Source organism: Gouania willdenowi, chromosome 10, assembly GCF_900634775.1.
Source record: "Gouania willdenowi chromosome 10, fGouWil2.1, whole genome shotgun sequence".
NCBI classification, from domain to species: Eukaryota; Metazoa; Chordata; class Actinopteri; order Blenniiformes; family Gobiesocidae; genus Gouania; species Gouania willdenowi.
Genome location: NC_041053.1, coordinates 21,499,255 through 21,516,987, shown reverse-complemented (window position 1 = coordinate 21,516,987; position 17,733 = coordinate 21,499,255). Strand labels below are relative to the sequence as shown.

Below are 17,733 nucleotides of genomic sequence, written 5' to 3'. Positions count from 1 at the left end.
CGTGCTAACTACTTAAAATAAAAATAAATAAAAATGAAAGTGTCTATTAACCCCCGGTGTTATTGGTATGGTTACCGAAGTACAAGTACGTAGCGTCTTAGGGTTAGGGCTAGATTATAACCCAATCACGCAACAATTTTTAGGGTTATGGTTAGGTTTAGGGTAACGTTTAGTCTTAGTCACATGATCTAAACTGGCCAATGACTGACCAATCACGTGACCTAAAATAGGGGGGCTGCCAACGGATAGAATGTCGGTATATTGATACGGCAACCGTACGGATAGCTACTGCCAATTAAAATGAAAGTGTTTGGAGGTACGTTAAACGTAGCCATAGCGCTTCCGGAGCTTCGCTACATGAGCGTAATGTGCCTGTGTCACCACTGTGCTGGGATAGTCGAGTGGTTTAAGGCGCCGCACTAAACGCTAACGTGGGTTTTGGTAACGTGGGTTTAAATCCCACATTTGACAAATCATTTTTTTTCATTTTAACATGTTTAACACGGCAAATTCCACCTTTAAAAATACATGTCTGACAAAAATAAACATTTTACGGTTAGGGATAGAGCTAGGTTAGGGTTAGGGTTAGGAATAGGGCTAAAATAAAAGGGTTAGCGTGGTTGCTAAAAATAAATATGAGCTACAATACAAATGACGGAACTTTAAGTTTGTGGCGCACCTATCACGTGACCTAAACTGGCCAATGAGGGGCGCTGTGTATTCATAGAGTGGCAGTCTACGGATGCGTTTAACGTACCCGCAGCCACTGCCAATAAAAATACACAGACTTCCCAAGCTATATGGCTCGCCCTCGGACCCCAGGTTGAAAACCACTGGGCTTTACATCATCTTTCATTCCTGGAAGCAACGTCATCGCTTTAATCGTTGACCACATGTATTACAGTTAGATTAGTCAGACTATAGTCCACATGTTTGGGCATGTTCTGATGCTTCGGAGCAGATCAAGGCTCAGTCATTACTGTGTCTTTAAAGTCGTGCATTGCTGAGGGGAGGGTGGGTATGGGAGGGTGGTTGGGGAGGGGGCTGCGTGCTCCGGGTGGAGGTGTCCGCCTGTCGCTGCGGCTTTGGGCTTTGACATTAAGCAAAAGCGTGTCCGTACTGGGAGGTGCACGTTATTATACTGCGATCTAAAAAAGCGCTCATACTCAGAATCAAGCAGAAGAAGCGGACGAGGATGCATGGATGGAAAGAGAAGAGCTGTCATCGGGATTAAGTTGTGAGCCGGTGCCTGCAGGAATATCGGGATATAATGGGAAACACGACACCTAAACCTATACTGGGTGAGACTGGTTTATTTCTCCTTTATTATTAACGGTGCGTTTCAAGTGTTCACACACACACACACACGCGCACACGGAGAGATGAGCGTGATTCCTACGGAGCGCGTTTTACCGTTAATTCCACACACACACACACACACACACACACACACACACACACACACACACACACACACACACACACACACACACACACACACACACACAGTCATCATTAGTAATGTCATTAATTGTAATGCTTCCCTTTTTCTTTTATTTTCCCCTGCGACTGCTGAATATTTGATCCCCAGCATTTATGAATAACTGATTATGGCAATTATTATTGTCCTCAGTGACTGTGTTAAAGTGATGGATCTGCTCCTCAGGGTTTAGCTTTTTTTTTTTTTTATTATTTATTATTATTGTTATTGTCTAATCACTATTTGACTCAATCGCTTAGTATTCACGTTCTGCAATATTGCATTTTTTAACCAAATGATACCTTTTTCAAATTAATGTTAATGGTGGTTTCACTTTGAATCTTAATGTTGCACAATATCATTAGAAAAGCTTCCAACGCACAGTATTTATGAACAAATGTAGAATATGTCATAATCTAGATCAGTGTCAAACATATATAGCAAATCTGTGTTGTTTTAAAGTCCAGAATAACCCCAGATGTGAATTGACAGAAAGTGAAATCTTGTGTTTTATTGGTGAGTGTTATTCTGATCCTTGCTTTGATACTTTGATGTTGCACCAATTCTATCACCAAACATCTACACAGTTATTGCATTTCTGAGTAAGAATTCCCCAAAACCTTTTTTCTTTCTTTCTTTCTTGTAATTTATTTAGCAGTCTTTTATTTGTTTATTTGACATATTATCCTGATATCATCTATAACCAAGTGATCGGTGATTCAGTAATTTTTTGACCCTGAACTAATACTGGTATGTATGGTAAAATGAGTATTTAAAAAAAATGCATTGGTAGGGATCCGCTTCTCACAGCTTGATTGTCTTAGTGTTAACATATAGCTGTCACTATAGTTCGGACATCACATAATGCCACCACCACCTTCTGAGCCACTCGGCCATGACATCCATCGCACATTTCTTGATAATCGGTTCCTCGTGTCACTTTGAGTTAAAGTCTGTCACAGTCCCACGCCCCCAGCAGACCCACTCACCACTAAATGATGAGGCTGTTTCCACCAGAGCAGCTGATTTGGCACATGGATATTTGTACAGTGGGACCTTATAGGTCCCATTTCTATATAAGCTGATGGATATACTACAAAACCTGCTACTTGTGCTAATGCAGGAATTTTTTATTTATTTTTAAAATCTCTTTATTCCATCCTAATAATGCTAACAAACATGTTAATTCAACCCTGGATCAAAGATTTCGTTTTTTTTTTTTCATTTTTTAATTGAATCTCGTGCAAAGAACACTTAAAAGCAAATAAAGATCCTAACTCTGACAAATCCACATCATCGTTTTTATGTTTTTACAAGTGATCCTTGGAACGTCAGAGTATTTTGTGCAGTCATCTGATTTAATGTTCTATTAAGTGTCAATTCATCATGGATGCACCTCTCAAAGCAATCGGTTCATTTGTGGTCTCAGGTATTTTTACTGCGAGGGTCATTTTTAGAGCTTTGATACAGAAACGTTGCTGGTCATCCGTCTGCAGCAATTGCGTCGTTTTTTTTTGTGTCACTTCAAGCCTTTTGTTTTTAATGCTCCTTTGTTCTTTTGTTTCAGCTCTCGTGCAGCTGTTATTTATTATTTAAATAAAAAAACATGCACTCCTTAACAATCTTCTATACTCACCTATAGTATCGTCATTAGGGTTTCTTCAGGTGTTTGAGCCTATTTTAGCTTATTTAGGGTTAAGATAGGGTATATCAGTCTAGGGTTTTCACCAAACGTGTCAAACTCAAGGCCCGGGGGCCAAATCCGGCTCATTAGCAGCCGATTGGGCCAGCAGGAGAAAGTAAAAATGACTGAAAAAACATTGATCATTGTGTAAATTACCAAATAATTCGGTTGTAGAGATTTTTTTTTTTTTTTCCTCAAATTATTCCACAAAATCTCCTCAAATGAAATGAAAATTGGTCAAAAAAATAAATAAATCAAAGGACATTTAAGTATCTGTCACTTATTGCTGAGATATTGTTGATGCCTTCCATACTTTATGTCTAATTTATAACTGGAAGTGCAAACTTGGGCACATTAATGTTGAAATTGTTCGTTTTCCCGCCTTAAACCTGTGACCCACTTGCGATCGAACTGGTCCATCATTGGCCCGTGAACTAAAATTAGTTTAATAACCCTGGTTTATACGATAGGTGGTTCCACAGTGCAAACTAACGTTTATTTCAGTGTATGAATGCTTGTATAATTAAAATATATATATATATATGTATAGAAAGGTAAAAAATAACAAGCCCTCAAAAATCTCAATAATTTCAAAAAGAAAAATCATTACAGCAGCTACCCAAGATTATTATGTAGTAGTTCAAATCATAGTATATGCCTCGTAGATCAATTAATTGATCACCATTTGCTCCAAAAAGAAAGGAAAAAGGTTGAAATTGCAGCTTGAATGTTTGTTTTCTTCTCCACCGTTTGTTGACATTTTCTCTCATTACATTGTGGGATGTGGAGTTGCAGAGACAAGTTTGTACTTTACTTTTGTAGTTTTTACTTCCTTCTGTGAAAACGAGGAATACCAGGAACAAACTGGTGTTAAGCGAATCACTGTCCTCGCTGTCTGGTAAAAAAAAAAAACCCACCAAGAAATCATTCTAAAAACGAAAAAAGTGTCCGATTTAGTGCTCCTTAAACTGGTTTTGAACACAAACCAGCTCAATCATCAATATGACCAAGGTGCAGAAATGTCTGCGCGGCACCAGGGCCTAAAACAGAACCCTGGCCGTCTGATAGTCCCATTCACAAATACATTCTCGCCGACGCCTACTAATGAACCTTACATATTTTTAGATGTTTGGCTGGGAAGCAAACTGCATAGAGAAAAGCCCCCACAGACTACAGCGACCACAAGCCTGGATCAAAATTGAATCCACAACATTGTTGTTGAGATGCTGCATAACTCTCCTTCATTCCACCTCCTCCATTTCACCCAAAACAATTGGTCATTTATAGTCGTCTATTTTCTACATCAGCACGCAACTTTAAAGGTCATCATTCAACTCTCCTAATCATCTCATGCATACACGAGAAGACTTAGTGAATTCATCTGAGGTTTCTCTAGGATTTATATCTTTTATGCATGACCGACATGCCCACAAGGCAGCATTCTATCAGCTTTATTTAGTTGAAAACTCCAAGCAACTTTCCGCGTACGGTTTGCATGTTCTCCCTGGTCAAATGTGACAGCAGCTGTACTTTTATCACTATTAAACCTAATGTAACATACATAAATGTACGTTTCTACTACATTTAGTATAGCTCCTCATCACGTGGCCATTGGTGAGAAGAGTAATTATACAAAAAGACAAAAACTGTTTTATGCCAATGCTCGTATAGCAAACAGATGAACTAACAAACAAACAAATGAAGCAAAAGAACAAGCAGCAATGCATGAAGAGGTGAAGAAAAGGCTAAACAGTCTAAATTAAAAAGTTAACTTCACACCTTTGTTTGAAAAAGTTTCACCAACTTCTTGACTTGAAACCTTGCAAAGATCAAACAGAAAGCGAAACAAGATGGCACAACCAAAGCAGCATTCATTGCTGAACGAAGGGCCAAATAGGCTATTTAAAAAGTCAACAACATTAAAGTAGTTCTGAGAAGAATATAGATAAACCTTTGAACCTATTACGGTACTACTCATTAGCTGCTTCACACTGTAAGATGCTTCAAAAAGTAAAATCACAAAAAGAAGCAGGCAGGAGTTATTTTGCTTGAATAAAATCTTTGTAGAAAGAGCAGAATTGTCTTAGAAGTTAATTTTTCTACATAAAATGATGCAGAAAACAAACCAATAAAACTATAAGGTTATAAAGTAAACAGTTTGGTAACCTAGAGTAATTTAAAATTAGAATTTATACATTATTTTTGGAAGATAGTCATTTTCTGTTGTTCTTATAATTAGGTTCAGCTACTTTACATTCAATTCTGAATACTAGTACAAATGCCTCCTGTTGTTTTCCACCATGTCATGAATATTTTATGAAAAATATTTGGACAACAAACCGCCCAAAACACTTTTAAATATGCAATTATGCAGAATATACAAATACTTCGAATGATTCTGAAACAATTATTACATTTCCAGGTATCTCTGTCAGCTTGCGTGGTATTTGAAGGTGTTGAAAGCACATATAATGTATGTTTTTTCAGGTTATATAATGTTTAGCTTTAGAGGTGCCGACAAGAGCTAACAATAACTGTGCTGTGTGTTATCCCTTGCTACATGACCCCAAGTGCTATGCCTTTCATCTAATAATGGCAAACAAGTGTCTATACCAGGCGTCGTCGTGGAAAGCCAGTCTGTAATTCGATGAGAAACATTGCAGAGCCGTTGGGTTTCTGTCAGAGCACAAAAAAAAAACAAAAAAAAAAAACTAAACTTTGTTTGGAGGCCAAATTTCCTGGGTTTGTGTCCAATTTTGTATACACAGATCCTTTGAGATGTTACAGATGTTCTGTTGCTTCTTCATAGTTTATAATATAATCAGCGATAATGAGTAGATTAGTTAATGTACTGTGAGACATGTCACTGAGTTATTGTTTTTAAATTAAATCACAGGGTAAAACCAGAAGAATAGAACCTCTGACCTCCAGTTTCATTTTGAACGCCTGCCAATCTACAGTATATCATAAACACATACGTCCTAAGTAAGATGAGCAGAGTTGTTGGCCCTATAGGCCACATCTGGGTTTTGGAAGTGACTGGGGGGGGGGGGGGGGTCCATCAGTAGATAATGCAATAAGTACGTGAATATAAAACTTTAAATATGTCCCTGTGGTTTGCATTCAGCTCATTTGCATGCGCTCATATGTTTACAGCACGCTTGGGGTGATCATGTGACCCATCTGGGTGAAATCATTCCAGCATGCCTTTCGGTTTCCAAATTTCCCCTAATTCGGTTTCAGAGTTTACTCATTCCCTCAACATTTTCGCCTCAGGTTAGCCATTTATGATTAATTTCCGTTTCATTGGCTTTCCCTCATTAGACGTCATTGCTGGCTATTAAACTTAATGAAATTGTGCCACAGTCTGGGTGTCCCAATCTAATGTTTCGGAAATTAGTTCTATATCAGCAAAAAAAATCAGATTATCGGCCTGCATTTCACATCTCTGAAAAATACATGTTTTAATTGGATTTACTGAGGTTATTTTTCAGGGTTTTCTTATATATATTTAATTGAATTATAGAACATTCTTATGTTTAAAGTTGAAATACTATGTCACCCATTGGTTAGTTTTTCTCTTACCTACTGTCACTAACTATTGATCTCTGTTTGAGTAATATCATATGATCTAGTCTTTTCTAACATGTGTCACTACAAAATAAATAATAATCAAATCAAACTTTATTTATAGAGCGCTTTTCATATATATATACGATATAATTCAAAGTGCTTTACACCTTTAAGACCTTACATACAATAAAAAATACCCCAATCTACAAGAAACCCCAACTACATTACACAAACCTACACAAAGAATTAAGATGAGGACAATGGCACATGATACCTGGCAGGGACAGAGGATCTTGGAGGGAGGACAGCATCACAATGGGCCATCGGACGTAAACACAGGGCCCCCAGCGCAGCAAAGAGACAGGAGTCCTTCACCAGCACTGAGGGCCCACGACGTAGCACCACCACGGCCACGATCCATCTCAGCTCCCAGTGCAGAGGGCTCTCTACGTGGAAACATTGGGAGAAAACAACAGCAATAATTAAGAAGGATAAAACACAAATTAAAACTAATAAGAAAAATAAAACCAACAAAAGATAACAATCAATAAAAACAGGAAAAATAACAATCCTAAAACTATAAAACAGTATAAAGTATAACAATCCTAAAAACAATTAAGATAACAATCCTAAAACTATAAAAACAACAAACAAAAGATTGCAATAAAAACAAGAAAGACAACAATCCTAAAATGAATAAATAATTAGCTGAAAGCTAAATTAAACAAGTGGATCTTGAGCCTAATGAAAGTATGATTCATGCTGATATTGGATTGGTATCAACAGTACACAAGGCAACAATATCTGTATCATGTCGGAAATGAAAAAAGTTGTATCGACACACTGCTACTAAACAGGCTTAATATGGTTAATTGAGCTCATTGTTATTAGTTTTTTTTTTTACATTACCAACAGGTTACATTTCTGTGAAAATCAACTTGTGTTGTAAAGAGCCATGTAATGTAATATGTTGATTTATTACTCCCCATCAGTTACAGTTAAACATGACTCTAGTCTGAACCTCTAACAATGTCTTAGATAGGAAGTCTCTCTGTTGGCCTTACAGATCATGATTCCATCCTGTTTGTACTTTTTTTTTTCTTTTATCATCAAGAAATCATTGATCTCGCCCCCATTGCACAAACTATTTCAAAGTCTGAGACTGGTTTTTGGGGCATTCCTATACTGAACAGACACTGCGTGATTCATTTTCCACCTTCTGAAGATAACTGAAGAAATGAAAGAGCCAATTCATGGCTTGTTTATGCTGTAGGGGAGCAGTGTGCGTATCCTTTGACTAATACAAGGACTTTATCATGTCTGTTGTCGGCTTTCTGTTGATTTTTTTGGTGTGTTTTCTTTCTCTTGCAAATGAAAAAAAGTAGAAGTGAACCATTGTGTGCTATGTTTACCCAAGCTAAACACAGATTTTTATATTTACCAATAATATTTACACATGGATTTAATCTTAACTTCTAATCATATAAATACACCTGAATATATAGGGCTGGAAGACTAATTTGAGACTATCTACTTTTATACTGTTGTTTACATCTTGAAGGGAATATTTAATGTTCTTTTTTAGGGAAGCTTCATGATCATTATGGGAAAGGATCGTGAGAGTGGTCTTCTTTATATAACTGCTCTCTACCCTCCGCACCAACTGCCCGAGGCTTTTTGCAAACAACCTAGTGTTCACTTCACCAGTCACCTCTCATTCCAACAGCTGGTGTCCCAAACGTTGCTGTTTTGACCTTGTCTGAGATACAAAAAGTGACCCGCTGCCCACATACCATGTCAGGCCTCATCTTGGTTGGATCATTATTTGTTGCTCTTTTCTCACACTGTAAATCCCCCCATGTTCCTTCATCCACAGATACAACTCTTCAACCCCGCCCGGTGGCAAGCAGGCAATATTACACCCTCCCCAACAATGGCTCAGGTGTGGAGAGGAGAACATCTGCTCAGCCCCTCAGCATCAGTGTGGAGTCGCCTCGATTCCACCCACATGCCAAAGGCAAGAACATCAGGCTGGACGGTCAGCTACGCCGAGCCACGCGGAAGAACAGCTTCTGTAACGGCATCACCTTCAGCCATCGGCCTGTCCACCTTTATGAGAAGGTCTGTTTGCATTTGTCTTATTTGTAGATGCAGAGATAAAAACTCAAGTAACAATCCTACTTGTGTCCTTTGTTTAGGTGCGTCTTCGCTTGACTGGAGTCCACAATGGCTGGAGCGGAGCGCTGCGCTTTGGCTTCACCAGTTTTGATCCCAGTGAACTGGTTGGCAGCGACATCCCCAAGTATGCGTGCCCTGACCTGGTGACACGACCAGGTTACTGGGCCAAAGCTTTGCCTGAGAGGCTGGCTTTGAAGGACAATGTGTTGTCATTTTGGGCGGATCGGCATGGAAGAGTTTTCTACAGCATCAACGAAGGAGAACCCATCCTCTTCCACTGTGGCCTCAGCATTGGGTGTCCACTTTGGGCCATTATCGATATATACGGCATCACTCAAGAAGTCACACTCCTTGGTAAATATTTTCATTAGCTGAAATCGCTCTCTGTAAAAAAGTTGGATTCGTTGGGCAAAGCGACTTGTCACAGTAGTAGAAAACTCTTTTTCAAAGTATTCAACGACAAAGTTCTAAAGTTGAGATTGCTCCCTGACTTGAATCATTCCATCAGTTTTCTGGTAGGCAAAGCATGACTAACCTCAAACCTGTACTATATTTCGATCATGTAAACATATGCGCCGCTAATTTAAGCAGCCTTTCGGGAGTTCAAAGAGCAGCTGCACTAAAAAAGCCCAACAGCCAACGGACTATTTTTATTCTGATGCAAAGCTTTGGCTTATTAACAACCTCTGGCAAATCTGATCTGAGTTTGACCTAAAGAACTTTTGGATCAACAAAGCACATGATTCACCTTTCCGTGCTTTCTTTTTTATGCAATGTCTCTCTCCCCCTCGTTGGGTCCCTCTCCTGCTCACTGGGTGTTTATCCTCAGTCTGACAGGAGCTATGGCCTTGTTTGGGCAAGACAGCAGTCCCCCTGAGTTTTGGTTAGGGGCCAGGGTATTCAACTGCTCCCGCATCCCTCAAAATGCTGTAGTAAAAAAAGAAAACGTATAGTAAGTCAGACTCAGAACGTGATTGTTTGTGCCAGAATTGTTTATTTCAACCACTGAAAGACAGAAATCAGCATTAACCTATGGTAGTTTGCTCCTCCTAATGAATAAAACAATTCATTTCAACTTTATTTATGTATATACAGTAGGGCCAAATACAACATTCAGTCATTGCATAGCACTTATTACAAAATCGTTGATTTCGGAATCAATTGAACTGAATAATGGTGAGGAATTTCTTTGCCAAAGGAGATTTTATTTTAACTCTTTAAAAATCTCTTTTGGTTTTTCACTTAAGTGTCATCACCTTTGTAGCAATCAGCTGTAATTCTTTGTAACACATTGAATCCCGTAGCTGCTTGAAGTCAATGACTTTCAACACCCATAATCTCACAGACTGTCCATCATTTGAACAATCAAGTTTTTTGCTTACTCGTTCTGCATTTGGACACAGTTCATTGATTTTAGTATAGGATTATACCCAACATCTTTCTGTGCAGTTATATATTCCCGGTACTTAGGTCAGGAATAATAATAATAATTGAAGCTGCAAGCAGCGTTGAACGGGCCTTCGCAACCACACGCATGTTGGGAAGTGGCGCACGTTGAGGTGTGTTGCATGTCGGGATGTGGCAGAAATTTTAAAGTGTTGAGACGTAGCTGACCATTTTCAAGGATTATATCACAATCTTTCCTGTAATGTTCTGTGCAAATATAATGCCTATGATTTCCTTTTACCAATAGGTGGCTAATCACTGCACTCCGTAGCCACGTGTGCGCCAGAGCCAATCACTGGAGAGCCCACCTCCATGCCCCACCCATTTTGTATATATATATATAATATATAGATCAGTGATCACCAAAGCGATTTGATTTTTGCTATCCACACACTTGTTATTGTTTTCAGCCAAAAAACTGCACATTACAGTACAACACTGTAAGTGAGTCCGTCTCAGCAGCAGTCATTCAAACTCTCAATGGAGTGTTAATCTGCTCAGTCACTTTCTTCTCCTCCTCTGCTTTTCTAACTACAGGAATAGTGCATTTCATGTGATAATCATTTGTTTTCTCCAACCGCTGCGTCCCATTGTGTCAAACACGTCAGATCAGCGATACGAGGCGAAATAATTCTCCAATGCGCTAAACCACAAGAGTGGAGTACACCTCCGCATGAACAAATAGTGCTTACACTACAGTTTAAGCTCACTGTGGAGGCATGGCACCAGCAGCAGGACAGTTCTGTATTTAGTTTTACCGATAGCCATCACTCCTTCGCTTGCGAGACAAACAATGGCAGACTTTCGCAAAAGTTTTCATCAGGTTGGGGGTGGAGTCCATGGGTGGAGTTACCAGTGGAGGGGAGTGGAGTTACTGGTGAAGACTTAGACAGACCACAAACAAACGACTGGATGGATTTATTTCATATTTTGTGTGCCGTGTGGACACTCAAGTTACCTCATTTGTGTTCAAAAAGACTGCAAAAGTGGATTTTTAATAATATGTCGCCTTTAAGTCTCATGATTTTCTGTAATTTTTTCTCTCTACCACAGACAGCACGTTTGCTGAGAGTGTGGGATCCAGCTGTCTGAGTACAGCCCGTCTTAGTGCCTACCTGCCTCAGAGTAGCCACGACTCAGCCAATTACAACAACAATCAGCTGGAGAACAACCAGGCGGCTGCTGCCAAGATGGCCAACCTCCAACTCAACACCTACACTCAGCTCATCCCCTGCTGTTCCTCCACTTCTTCCTCCTCCACACAATCCTCCTCTGCCTCCACCGGAGTCAGTGGCCCACGGGTGACTCGGGGCCTTCCCTCAGTGTTAGACAATGACTTGCACTTTCACCACATGCGCGGTTCCGATGTGATACTTTCTGCGGACCGCTCTGCTGCTTGCATCCATTTTCTGGACAGCAGTCGGACTCTGGTGTTCAGCGACCGACCGCTGCACGTAGGCGAGACTTTGTACATGGAGATCGGCCACCTGGGCCTGCCATATTACGGTGCGCTGTCGTTTGGGTTGACATCATGTGACCCAGCCAGTCTGCACGCCAGTGACCTGCCAGCCGACCCAGAGGTTCTCCTCGATAGAAAAGAGTATTGGGTAATGCACAGAGGCTTCTCCATGCCGTGCTCCGGGGACGTGCTCAGCTTCAGTCTGATGAGTGGTGGGGAGGTGCACCACGCCGTGAACGGAGCGGGGCGTGGTCGGCTGCTCTGTGTCGACTCATCTCAGGTGTTATGGGCCTTTTTTACATTGCACGGGGCTGTCAACAGACTCAGGATACTCGGTAAGAAAGTTTCTATCACTCACTTTGATTTGTGTGTACAAAAATGTCTGTTTTTGTAATTAGAAAGCACAATTTGGGAAGACATCATGCATTTACACACTCTTTTTCACAGGATAACGGTGATTGAATGATCTGTAGAAAGTGTGACAAACGGACAAATATGTCTAATCCCACCCATACTCCAATATCCTCCTTTGGGTGATTTGTCTGAGGGTGATTCGTCACTTGGCGGTAATTGAAGGTTTCACAAAAAATATTTTGGGACCATATCATACATTTCCAGGGTATTTTTCCCTTAAGGACTAGCAGTGTGGCTAACATCGCTCTTGCAATGTAATTTTGCATGATTTCAGCGTAACATCCTGATTTTGTGAACTATCTGAAACATATTAAATAGTAATATAATAGTAGTTGACACTTTTAACCCTATTTAGCATATTTGGTACAATTTTGGGAAGTTTGATAGACACTAAAGTCATCTAAACAGGGAAAGATGATTAAACGTATGTGACACGGTAATGGATATACAAAATTTGGGATATTTTCAAACGGAAAATTAAAGGCCCTATAGGCTCGTGTCAGGGTGTGTTTTCTTGTTCATGGCAATTAATCCTTTGTTTTGCCTCTAAATGTGGGCTCTTCTTTTCACTAAAGAAATCTGACAGTGTCGCTTGTTCACTTCCTCTTCATAAAAGATCATTGTGAAATGAATTATTATCATTCTTAAACTGCTCACTGAACTTCATTAGGTTTGGCTGTGTTTCAGGGAGATCATTTTTTCAAACATTACATTTCAGGCTCTGCTTCCTGGTGGGGCGGTGAAGGTTTTCTTAATTTTCTTAGTTTTGTTTTGTTTTGTTTTTAACCGTAAATCAGACGGTTACGTTGAAAAGTCCTAAATGAGCTTTTAAAGTGTGATATGTTTATCCGACTGGGACCAGCATTCTTCCTTTAGCTTTGTGCTACAAAGTCAACAAGCATGACCCTGACATGTTAGACTTTTTTTTTTATTTACGACTAATATGATAAATTAGAGTTGAAGGCAACCCCCTTAAATATTTTCTTCCCAGACCAAAGGAATGCACTGAAGATGATGATGAATGAGTGAGCCACTTTAACTCTGAGCTCTGACCACTTGGTCCCACTTCTCCCATAAAAACGCTCTCACATCTCAGAGTTGATCTCAGCTTGTTTGTTCTCTGATAAACAAAGAAAACTAATAAAATCCCTTAATGACTGGTTCTCATGACAATCCAGCCCTAACTTTAGACTGATGAATCTCAGTATGCTACTGAAACCACCCAAGCACACCCAGTACGCAGAGGTATACAGTACTGGTATATCCTACTCAAGTAGTTGATTTAAATTATACTAAAGTACAAGTACATAAAATACTCAAGTACAAGTAAAAAGTAGCTCAATTAAATAGTACTCAAAGTAAAAGTTACTATAGTTACTTTCACCCCCACGTTTATTTTTGGTAATAAATCTTGCCACAGTTCCCTTGCATACAGTAAACATCTCATATGTATAAACTTAAAAATTGGAATTTCATCTGTATAGAACAAAAGTTTTTTCAAAATGTACAATTCTTTTTTTTAAAAATAATCTTGCGTTTAATCTGTTTGGTCGGCTATGATGTGATTGTTTGATTTGATTGTTGTCTGGTCGTTTCATTTGTTGTAGTTTCACAAAGTCCGTTGAGATCATTTTAAAACAAAAAAATTATAATTTACTCAGTAACTGTTGGGTATAGAAATGTAATTAATTACTTTACTTCTTTTAAAACTTACTTTTAAATACATGTAAAATGACTGATTTAGAAATATACTCAAAAAAAGTACTAGTACCCATAAAAGCAACTCAGTTACAGTAATGCGACTACCGGTGTCACGGTAACGTAATCCAATAAACAAAACACGTGTCAACTTTGAAAACAAAAATGAATTAATTTTTTTTTAGCAAAAATGCAGTAGTAGTAGTAGTAGTAGTAGTAGGTAGTAGTATATGCGCATATAGTACATGACACCTGTATTTGTAATCCATTACTTTCACCTCTACCAGTATGTCTGTTCCATCTGACCCTGTACGTATGTTTATATTTTTTTGCTCTACTATCCTGTGTCAGTATTTACATTTATGTTTGTTCTGACTCTCTGCTCTTATACTGTGTTGCTGCAAATGTGAATTTTCCCTCTGGGGATTAATAAAGGTGTATTCACTATTCTGTAAATGTGCTATAAGAGTTTAATCATTATTTGGGCTTTGTTTACACGTATTTCTCCTTTCTTCTCAGGAACTCTACAGTCCAGTCCTCCTTCCACGTCCCCCACAACGTCTCAGAGCAGCAGTGCAGACGACAGTGACACAGACCTGGCCTTTAGTGTCACCAGATCCTCCTCAGCCTCTGAATCCTCCCTGGGTAGGTTCAGATTATAAAATGTGATCTCATGTCAGGATTAACAGCAGACATTCCAACTGTAATGATTTTGGGGCTTGGTTATTGTTTCATCTAAGCCTACATAAAAGCTGACAGTTGATTGTGTTATAGCGAACATAAATAATCTTCATCAGTTGGTCACTGTGTGCTCAGCCATGTTTGCTCCATTTTAAGTCATCCCCATCTTGTCTTCTCTCTCTCTCCCAGTGACTGCTCCCAGCTCCCCTCTCAGTCCTCCCACCTCTCCTCTCTTCACCGCCTCAGACATGCCCTCTGCTGGGAAAAATGGAGAATGCACCATATGCTTTGACCAGGAGGTGGACACTGTGATCTACACATGTGGACACATGTGTCTGTGCAACGACTGTGGGCTGAAGCTGAAGAGACAGATGAACGCCTGCTGCCCCATATGCAGGAGGCCCATCAAGGACGTCATTAAAACGTATCGGCCGTGATGGGTTTTCAAACCCGTTTCCTCCTCTCAGAGGATGACAGGATGGTTACCCAATCAGAGATCAGCAGGACATTATTGTGCCTACGAGCCCATCATTAACCATATCTGAAGAAACTCACTTCATACTCAGAACTTTAAGGAAGCGCTGCTTGATTGCTCCATTGGTCTCCAGGAGCTCTTGTATTATGGACTATTAAATAAGAGATGAATGTGATTTCCTTAGTGTCACACAAAGGCCTGCTGTAAACATTCATCCATAAGTTCATTGTTTTAGGTTATTTTTGTGCTTCAGCAGAATGCGATGACCATTGTCTCTGACTCCTAGTGCCTTAGATTTTAAGTGTCATAATAATCTTGCTAACAATCCTAGCCATATTCGACATGTACAATACAGGAATTTTGTGATAAAAAGGATACAGAGATACAAAGTTACTGCTGCGTTGATGTGTTTGAGGAAAATGTTTGAGTTAAAGGTTTGCTTTGAAAGTGTAAAAAACAAGAAAAGAGTGGTTTTGCACAGATAAATAAAAAGGAGCTACGTGTGAATCAATTGTGTCTATCAATTAATCAATAATAACTTAATTATGTTTCATTTTTTAAATTAATATACACACTCCCGGATAAACGTTTTAGAACACCCTAATTTTTCTAGTTATTTATTGCAATTCAAGTCGTGCAAGTCCAATAAACTGCTTAAAATAGCTTGAGCATATATATATATATATATATATATATATATATATATATATATACTGTATATATACCTGTATACCGTATGTATAGCATAATAGAGAAGAAAAACACAACACAATAAGACAGCCATGAACAGCAGTTTGACAACATCAGACAACACAAAATAAAGGGTCAAAACACATGATTTACATAAACCAAAAACACTAAAAATAAACACACTTGATTTGCGTATTGTTAGTGTTTGTGTGCGTCTCAGACTTTGAGATGTCTGACTAAAAATCCTCAAAATTTGGCAAAAGTGGTTCAAATATTTTGAAACCATGGTGGTTGGTTTGGTAGTGGGATTACACATTTCTGATATTGGTGGATTAGATATAGGTCCAGTATCAGCAAAAATAAAAACAAGTATCTGAATATGTCAGCCTGCATCTATAATCTCTTGATTTAAACACTCACGATACATAATTTGTTTTTATTGGATTTATTTGTTTTGAGGTTAATTTTCAGTGTTTTCTAAAGAACTTTTTCTATTTTTGTAGAATATTCTTATGTAAGTTAAATTAGTGGTTATCTTGCACTTTGAACAATTACATTTCATGTTTTGGATTTCTTTTTTCAACAAAAAACTGCGACACAGTGACGTCATGAACCGGAACCGGAAGTACCGCACTCAATACCGATAGGGAGGCGTAATGTTGAAATTAAAATGATAACGTATGCACACACTTGGAGTATGTGGAAGCCGTTGACAAAGTTTCAGGTTGAACAGACATCACGTCGGGGAGAAATTTTCTCTACAAACACACATGCGCACGCAGAACTTTCTTGCTTTTATAGATAGCTAATTCGGGGTGTTTTAATATATATTTTTTTAATTTATTCAATTTAATTGTAGAACATTATTATGTTTAAGATTAAAATGTAAGTAACTTTTTTGGTTAATAATAAAAGTGTTAGTTTTCCTCATACACAGTGTAGCTGACTCTTGTTCTCTGTTTGAGAAAAATCATTAATAAAGCCTTTTTTTTAACATTCCACACTACAAAAAAAGTCATAAAAGTACCAATGATTTGTGTTGATATTGTATCGAATCAATATCAGGATCAGCTAATTATAAGAGCAATATTGATATAGTCTTGGAAGTGAAAGTTTATTGGGACACTGCTACAAAAACATTTCAACCATATTCAGCTTTTTCAGCTGAATTCCTGAATGACCCATATCAAACTAAGTAAGTAAGTAAGTAAAGTTTATTTATATAGCGCTTTTTTCAGACCAGGGTCACAAAGCGCTTCACAATTTACAGTTAAAAGGCACAATGCATATAAAAGTCCACTACAATGATGCTACGATGTATAAAAGAGTCCATTCACAAACAGGAGTGAGTCAAGAAAGCCTCCATAAAAAAGTGGGTCTTTAGATGACTTTTAAAAACATCCACAGAGTCCAGCATCCGCAGAGTGTGTGGAAGAGCATTCCAGAGACGAGGAGCTACCGCCTTAAAAGAGCGATCACCTAACTAACTTCACCATCATTTGGTTTCTGTGTCTATGTTTTCCATTCAGTTAAATATTCTCTGAAGTTGATTTACAATAACTTTCCTCCACTCATCCTTCAAGAAATGTTCAGCAGCTGACATTTGTTCTTGCTTTGAAGCCACAATCAGACATTATTAATGACAGGCAGCATAGGACAGTGCGACTAGTTCATTCTTTCACTTTCCAGAAACTGTAAACACTTGTTTTTTCTACTGCTTGAAATCGCAGATAGTTCATATTTCTCTTCAGTCTGCTATTTACCACATACATATTTGAGTTACCGTGACAATCGACCCGCTCCCACAACAAAGTGCATGGTGAGATGTCAAACTGGTCTATTGGGAGACACAGAGACACCATTGGAGTACTACAGTAGTAAAGACTCCGCCCACTGTCCTCCCTGTCACCCATGGAGGGTTCATACCTTACCTAGGATGGAATACCCTTAGAGGC

At 38.8% G+C, this 17,733-nt stretch overlaps 1 protein-coding gene across 1 annotated transcript; it reads left to right on the top strand.

Annotated features, from left to right (window-relative positions):
• The first annotated feature begins 1,047 nt into the window (after positions 1–1,047).
• On the top strand, positions 1,048–15,595 carry neurl1b (neuralized E3 ubiquitin protein ligase 1B). Its single transcript, XM_028460484.1, has 6 exons — positions 1,048–1,301; positions 8,614–8,858; positions 8,936–9,269; positions 11,415–12,155; positions 14,452–14,577; positions 14,803–15,595. The coding sequence occupies exons 1-6, from the start codon at positions 1,271–1,273 to the stop codon at positions 15,048–15,050; spliced, it is 1,725 nt and encodes a 574-aa protein (XP_028316285.1). The 5' UTR covers positions 1,048–1,270; the 3' UTR covers positions 15,051–15,595.
• Positions 15,596–17,733: the final 2,138 nt, after the last annotated feature.

Bases quoted from the DNA above. Each gene is read 5' to 3' on its own strand.
- neurl1b (XM_028460484.1), top strand. From the start codon at position 1,271: ATGGGAAACACGACACCTAAACCTATACTGG. The intron at 8,859-8,935 runs GTCTGTTTGCAT...TCCTTTGTTTAG, and splicing joins CTGTCCACCTTTATGAGAAG to GTGCGTCTTCGCTTGACTGG. The intron at 14,578-14,802 runs GTAGGTTCAGAT...TCTCTCTCCCAG, and splicing joins AGCCTCTGAATCCTCCCTGG to TGACTGCTCCCAGCTCCCCT.